Source organism: Octopus bimaculoides, chromosome 14 (genome assembly GCF_001194135.2).
Source record: "Octopus bimaculoides isolate UCB-OBI-ISO-001 chromosome 14, ASM119413v2, whole genome shotgun sequence".
Classification (NCBI taxonomy): Eukaryota; Metazoa; Mollusca; class Cephalopoda; order Octopoda; family Octopodidae; genus Octopus; species Octopus bimaculoides.
The window spans coordinates 12,824,758-12,832,180 of record NC_068994.1 but is presented as its reverse complement, the minus strand read 5'-3'; the positions used below and the strand labels follow the sequence as shown (position 1 = coordinate 12,832,180).

Sequence of the window (7,423 nt, the reverse complement as noted above, 5' to 3'; positions counted from 1 at the left end):
GGGGGGGAGACAAACACAATCACAAAGACACACACACACACATAAATATATACCGTAAATCCTCGAGTATAATCCGCATTTTTTCCCCAAAATTTAAAGGTCAAAATTCCTCATGGGTACTATATACGAGGTTAAAAATGAAAAATATTTTCTAAGCAATGTCTGAGTCTCTATTTGCTGTTCTGGTGTCTCTAATAAAACTTTACTTGATTCTTTTATCTTTTACTTGTTTCAGTCATTAGACTGTGGTCATGCTGGGGCACTGCTTTAAAGAACTTTTAGTTGAATGAATCGACCCCAATACTTTTTTTTTTTAAACCCAGTACTTATTATGTCAGTCTGCTGAACCACTAAGTTATGGGAATGTAAACACATGAACATCAGTTATCTAGCAGTGGGCAGGGGAGATAAACACAGGCATAATGACACAGACACACACACACACGCACATATATACAACAGGCTTCCTTCAGTTTCTGTCTACCAAATCCACTCACAAGGCTGAACCTAAGTAGATGACACTTGCCCAAGGAGCCACACAGTGGGACTGAACCCAGAACCATGTGGTTGGGAATACTCTGCTGAGTAAACCTTAGTTTTCATTTTTTTTTTTTTTGAAATTATTCAAATTATAAAGGTAATTTATGGACACCTGTAAGTACCAAGAAATTTGATAAAAGTTAAATAAATAATTATTGTATGTATGCCATATTTTCTGATATTACCCATAATGGCAGATTATATTTCCTCAGTTGTTACATGACAGATAAAAATCTAATTATTACTATATGCTTAGCAGTCAATGAAAGTATTTTAGAAAATGCAGAAAAATATAAAAACAGTTCAAACAGAAATATATTTTTTTTTCAAAACCCACCACAAAGTATACAAAAAAACCCCCAACAAACAAACAAAATTAACTCACTCTTAATCGATCTTTACGAAACTGTAAAGACCCTTCCTTAATGGTTGTTAAAACTTCATTTGGAGAAAGATTCTGTCCATTTTGTTCTAGTTTGGAAGAAAAATAGGCTAAAACCTGAAAGAGAAAAATTAAATAAAAAATTTCAAGAATTTCATCAGCATTGTTTTAACGTCCATTCCTCAATTCTCTCATGAGTCAGATAGAAATTGTTGAAAGAGATTTTCTATAGTAAGATGCTCCATATGCTTCCAATCTTCACCTGTTTCCAAACAAGGCAATATTTTTTCACATAGCTAGACATGCTTTCCACAGAAGACTGGTTATAAACTACCTCACCTGTGCAATGATTTTCATTTACATCCGTCACACAACGTCTACACAAGGAGACATACACAAACACATAATCATCATTTAATGTCTGTTTTCCATGCTGGCATAGGTGGGATGGTCTGCAGGATACAGCAAGCCACAGGGCTATGCTGTGCTTCAATACCAGCTTTGGCACAGTTTCTACAGCTGGATGCCCTTCCTAAGGCCAACTTCACACACACACACACAAACATATATGTATGTACATATATGTATATACAGAATCAACAGATGAGATTGAGAGAATCTTAATACAGAACACACTTAGAAGCGCTCAAATGATTTGAACTTACACTCCGATATCTTTACTGAGGACCAAGTCAACAGAATAAAGAGTGGCTATAAGGAGAATCCTAGTGAGCAGATAGGGAGATAATGATTCAGATAAACAGATAAAACGTTAGGTTTTAATGTACAAAATATATATACATGTATACATGTAAAAAGAGAAGGCAGACTTGAAATTTTCAGATGATAAAAAATCAAATATAAATATATATATTTTTTGATAGAGCAGACTTACTCAGATTACAGAAACTCAAAAATTAGAGGAGAGAAGGTGTTAGAAATCCAACAGTTGTTTCTGAGCACTTGAAGTGACTTCATAATGTTGGCAGATGTAGTTCATAAAAATTTGCAGCCAGTAAAGGAAGCAAATAAACATTAATAAAATCCAGAGCCTCCTTCATCAGGGTAAGAGTCCAACAATGACTGAGACCTTTGCATTATGTCATGCTTGAGAAGACCCATTGAGCCAAGTAAAATTATAGTCGTGGCAGATACTGGTGTCACACAAATGGCACCTGTGCTGGTGGCACGTAAAAGCACCCATTACACTCTCGGAGTGGTTGGCATTAGGAAAGGCATCCAGCCATAGAAACTATGCCAGATCAGACTAGAGTCTGGTACAGCCTTCCAGCTTGCCATTCCAGTCAAACAGTCCAACCCATGCCAACATGGACAACGGATGTTAAATGATGATGATATATTTATATATCACGTATGACTGGCTTCTTTCAGTTTCTGTCAACCAAAATCCACTTACAAGTGTTTGGTTGGGCTGCAGCTAGAGTAGAAGACACTTGCTCAAGGTACCCATGCAGTGAAACTGAATCCAAGGCCACATGCTTGGGAAGCAAGCTTTTTAACCACACAACCATGGAAATTTTGTTACACTGTATTATTTTTAGAATGACATTGCAGGGTAGGCATGAGAGAATGGATCTGGCTGGTTAAAACATAAAACGAGTAGGATATTTAGGCCGGATATGGCTGGTTTAAATGCTAAATGATTTAAGAAGTGAAACATAGGCAACCCTATTTACTTACAGTATCAATATTTTGAATAATATCTTGGAAAGTCGGATGCGTTCGAAACATCCCAAACTGATCTTTCTGATACAAAAGAGAGTAGACCAAGTTTGGATTATGTAAGATTCCATTTGTTAGACAGGAATTGATTATTTCCAACACCATTCGAATCACTTCTTCAAGAACTGCTAAGTCTTGTACCTGAAATTATATAAATAAAAAGAAAAAAAAAATATATATATAAAAGCATGTCTAAAATTACTACTGTAATCATCCTTATTGTTTTAACACATTTTCTTTAGATGATATAGGTTTATAATATTGGTTTCAAATTTTGGCACAAGGCCAGCAATTTCAAGGCAGCGGGTAAGTGGATTACCTCAACCCCAATGCTCAACTGGTACTTACTTTATCAACCTCAATATGATGAAAGGCAAAGTTGACCTTAGTGGAATTAGAACTCAGAACATAAAGATGCAAATGGTCAGCTAATACTTACATAATCTATATCTGAATCTGAGTCAACACCATTTCCTTGTTCCATTTCAAGAGAACCATTCACTGCAGCACTTCGAATATGTTCAACCAATTTGCTGTGTTTCTTGCACAGTTGAGCAAACAAACTGAAAAATACGAATGAAGGACACTTCTGACAGATTCAACATAAAAATGACTTAAGACATTGGTAAGACATCATCTGCGATAAAACCCAACAACAGGTTAATTGACAGGACATGAACCACCTGTCTGTTGCCAGGCAAGCAATATATTTAGGATGCAAGTTGTACCTGTTGGTCCTGGTAATGAAGGAAGGAAGGGGTGATGGTAAACTGGTTGTGGGAGCGTTTACATACACGCACAAATATACTCATACAGAGTTGAAACACTGTCTGATTTTTGTTTTTTTTTTCACCTTAGAGCTTCCATCATCCCATTACCAAGTTTGCCATCACCTCTTCCTTCCTTCCTTCCTTCCTTCCATATTCATCTATCACCTCTTCCTTTCTCATTCATATGTTGTGACGGAGAAAAACACAAGAGTATTATTATAAGTAGTAGATAATTAAATTATATATTATGTACTTTATTGTGTTTTGCTATGCACGTGACACCCTGGTTTGTGGAAGAATTGTCTCACATGAAACCAGTCAATGGTGCCAAAAAACAAGTAGGAGACTATTGCTGTCGGCGGTGACAAGAGTCCAAGTATGGCCACAGTTAAATGACTGAAACCAGTGGTAAGACAAAACAAAAGAGAATCTTACCTGACAATTCGCTGAGCAACATAAGGATGTAAGTTGTTGAAGTTAGAAGACATATTGGCTAATGCAGCAAGACAATTTGTGTGTAAGTATTTATCCTGCAACAGAAAATAGATAAATGATGAACAGAAATGTCTCAATAAACAAATACATATGGTTTATCATTATTACTACTATTATTATTATTATTATTATTATAATTATTATTATTATTATTATTATTGCCCAAGATGACGAGCTGGCAGAATTGTTAGCTCCCTCCCCTAAAATTTCAGGCCTTGAGCCTTTGGTAGAAAGGATTATTATTGTTGTTGTTGGTGGTGTTGTTGTTGTCAAGGCTAGTAGAATTGTTAGTATGCCAGGCAAAATCCTTGGCGGCGTTTTGTCCATCTTCACATTCTCAGTTCAAATTCCACAGAGGTCAACTTTACCTTTCATCCTATCAGGGTTGATCCCTAGGGCTTGTTTTTTGGGGGATTTTTTAAAAGTCTGGTACTTATTCTATTGATCCCTTTTGCTGAAACATTGAAGTTTAGAAGATGTAAACAAAGCAATACCTGTTCTCAAGCAGTGTGGTGGAGAGACAAACACAAAAAAACACTCATATGAGCATGAGTGTGCGCACGTGTCAATGTCTGTGTGTGTGTGTGTGTGTGTATTCTGCCAGCTCACTACCTTAATAATCCTTTCTACTAAAGGCACAAGGCCTGAAATTTTAGGGGATGGGACTAGTCGATTACATCGACCCCAGTGTTTCACTGGTACTGAATTTATCAACCCCTGAGAGGATGAAAGGCAAAGTCAACCTTGGTGGAATTTGAACTCAGAACTGGAAAACAGACAAAATACCGCTAAGCAGTTTGCCCAGTGCACTAACAATTCTGCCAGCTCGCTGCCTTCATAATCCTTTCTACTAAAGGCATAAGGCTTGAAATTTAGGGGAGGTGGGAGGGGGGTAGTCAATTATATCGACCCCAGTGCATAGCTGGTACTTATTTCATCAAACCCGAAAGGATGAAAGGCTAAGTCGACCTCAATGGAATTTGAACTCAGAACGTAGAGACAAACAAAATGCCACTAAGCATTTTCACCCAGCATGCTAACAATTCTGCCAGCTCAGTGCCTTAATGATAATAAATAACAATAGAAACTAAAGAATGAACAAAATACATAAGAACAAAAAAACAAGATATTGTGTGTCATATGAGAATTGGAAAACTCTTCATACAAATTACAAACACCACAAATATGAATTATTTAATGGAATAAATGAAAGTAAAAATTGACAGACTCCAAAAAAGAAAATGTGTGAATGTACTTACTCTCATCCGTGTCATATTGTATTGGATGGTTCGTATGACAACGAGAATGAGGAGACCTCCTAATGTGACTTCATTGATACTTCTTTCTTTGAACCAAGGTACATGTTTTATTGTCTGTCAAAAGAATTTGCATTTTAAAACAATGGAGATTATATGTATGTGCACACATGCGCATGTGTGTGTATACATACATACATACATGCATACATATATATATACATACATACATCATACATATATATATACAAACATATATATATATATATATATATATATATATATATATATAACTTGCAAGACAAGAAATTTTTACAAGACACTTGCCCAAGGTTCCACAGAATAGGACAGGGCCCAAAACCACATGATTTCATGCTCAGTCAATCATTCATAACTGAATGATTATCTCAGGGTCCCTTTAACCCTTTAGCATTTAATCCGGCCATATCTGGCCCAAATATTCTCCTTTTTTTTAATGCTAAAACTAACCAGATCCAACCTCTCACACCTACCCTACAATGTCATTCTAAAAATATGCAAACACACCACTGAAATTTTGAAGCTACAAAATAACATGTGATTAATTCAAAACAATGTGAATAAATAAGTAGTATATTTGACAAAGAAATCTGAAATCTAAAGGGTTAAGAAAAAACAGAACAAAAAGATGCAATTACTTACAACATCATGAATTGCACGATTAAAGACATCATCCTCGCTTAGAATCAATAAGATAATAAGTGCCATATAAATATGATGGGAGTTTTTGTCTTGTGCATGGTATAGGATTTGTAGGATAGGCATCACCTAGAAAAGAGGTAAAAAAACTGGTAATACTACTTCGGTAAGTCTGTAGATGGAAAAACTGTGTCTTTGATTATTAATAGAAAACAAAATAAAATACATAACAGATAAGTGATAAGCAAATTGGGAGAGTTGTAACAAATATTACCTTATTTGGAAACAGGTGAGAATTGGCGACAGGAAGAGCATCTAGCTAGAGAATATCTGCCTCAACAAATTCCATCTGACCCATGCAACCATGGAAAAGTGGATGTTAAAACAATGATAATGATGATGATGTTTATATTTTTCTTTTAACCTTTTACATTTAACCTTCTTATGACCATATTTCTGATGGAATATGTTCTCTATGTGTTTTTATTTAATATTTTATTTCAAGAATTTGGAAGGATCTAATAAAACAACTAACTTTTTCATTTTTTTTTTTTTTTTGGTTAAAATGAAAGGTTTTAATACATATTTTGTCTGCTACTCCAACAATTAATATCAAAGATTAGTTTTTGTAAATACTTACTAATGAATCTATATTTGTTCTGGATAAGATGAAAGCTTTCATGTGGGGATTTCTGTGCAGTAAAAGATACAAAAGCAAAGTAGTTTGATCATCTCGAAGTGTTTCACAAAGTGTATTATACAATTTAGAGAAGTCTAGCTTGAAGGTTGCAACTGCTTCTGTTGGGACAGAACTCTCTGATTCATCTGCAAACAGATCAGGGAAGGAAAACAAATAACATTTGACAAACAGCATACAAAAATTATATTAAAAATTCAAAATGGGGTCAAAAAACAAATTGAAGGTGAATGCAGTTATAGAATTTGTTCAGAATCCTTTGACAATTTGAGAAATAGTAATTAGTTAAAGAGAGAAATATCAGTAAACTGAAGTCAGAATCAATAACTACTTGACATTTCTCGTGGTGTAGATAAAAGTCCTTCAATAAATGGTGTTCATCCTTAACTAATGTGTTTACTTGTGGTCTTTGAGTTCACCAGCTCTGAAGGGGCTGCATGTGTTTGAGTTTGGATAAGAATATATATTTGTTATTAGTGATGGAAGCAGTATTAGTTCAAAATAGCATTCTGGATATCATACTTAATGCAGATATACTGTTGAAAGCCTGGAAATGCAGTATTTGTCTCAAGAAAGTATCTTGTATAGACAGATATATTCCTGTGTCTTTTAACATGATTCTTCTATATGAAATGCTTTCTCAAGATGAATACTACCATTTCCAGATTTTCAACAGTATATCTGCATTAAGCATGATATACCGAATGTTATGAGAATATATATATTAATATTATATGACATATATATATATATATATATATATATGAGAAGAAAAAGAAAATTAGTAAGTTAATAATTGTTTATTATCAACAGCAAAATAACCAGCATCCCTTACAACTGTTTCAGTTAATACTCAGTAAAT

General features: G+C 34.6%; 1 protein-coding gene across 1 annotated transcript in view; it reads right to left on the bottom strand.

Annotated features, from left to right (window-relative positions):
* The window catches only part of LOC106877678 (dymeclin), a 35,048-nt gene that overhangs the window by 942 nt on the left and 26,683 nt on the right, over nucleotides 1-7,423 (bottom strand). The window contains exons 9-15 of the mRNA XM_014926626.2: nucleotides 6,505-6,689; nucleotides 5,868-5,993; nucleotides 5,190-5,303; nucleotides 3,871-3,965; nucleotides 3,105-3,228; nucleotides 2,624-2,806; nucleotides 926-1,039 (exon numbers count right to left, since the gene is read on the bottom strand). Of these exons, the coding sequence (XP_014782112.1) occupies nucleotides 926-1,039; nucleotides 2,624-2,806; nucleotides 3,105-3,228; nucleotides 3,871-3,965; nucleotides 5,190-5,303; nucleotides 5,868-5,993; nucleotides 6,505-6,689 (941 nt within the window). The remainder of the gene's footprint in view (nucleotides 1-925; nucleotides 1,040-2,623; nucleotides 2,807-3,104; nucleotides 3,229-3,870; nucleotides 3,966-5,189; nucleotides 5,304-5,867; nucleotides 5,994-6,504; nucleotides 6,690-7,423) is intronic.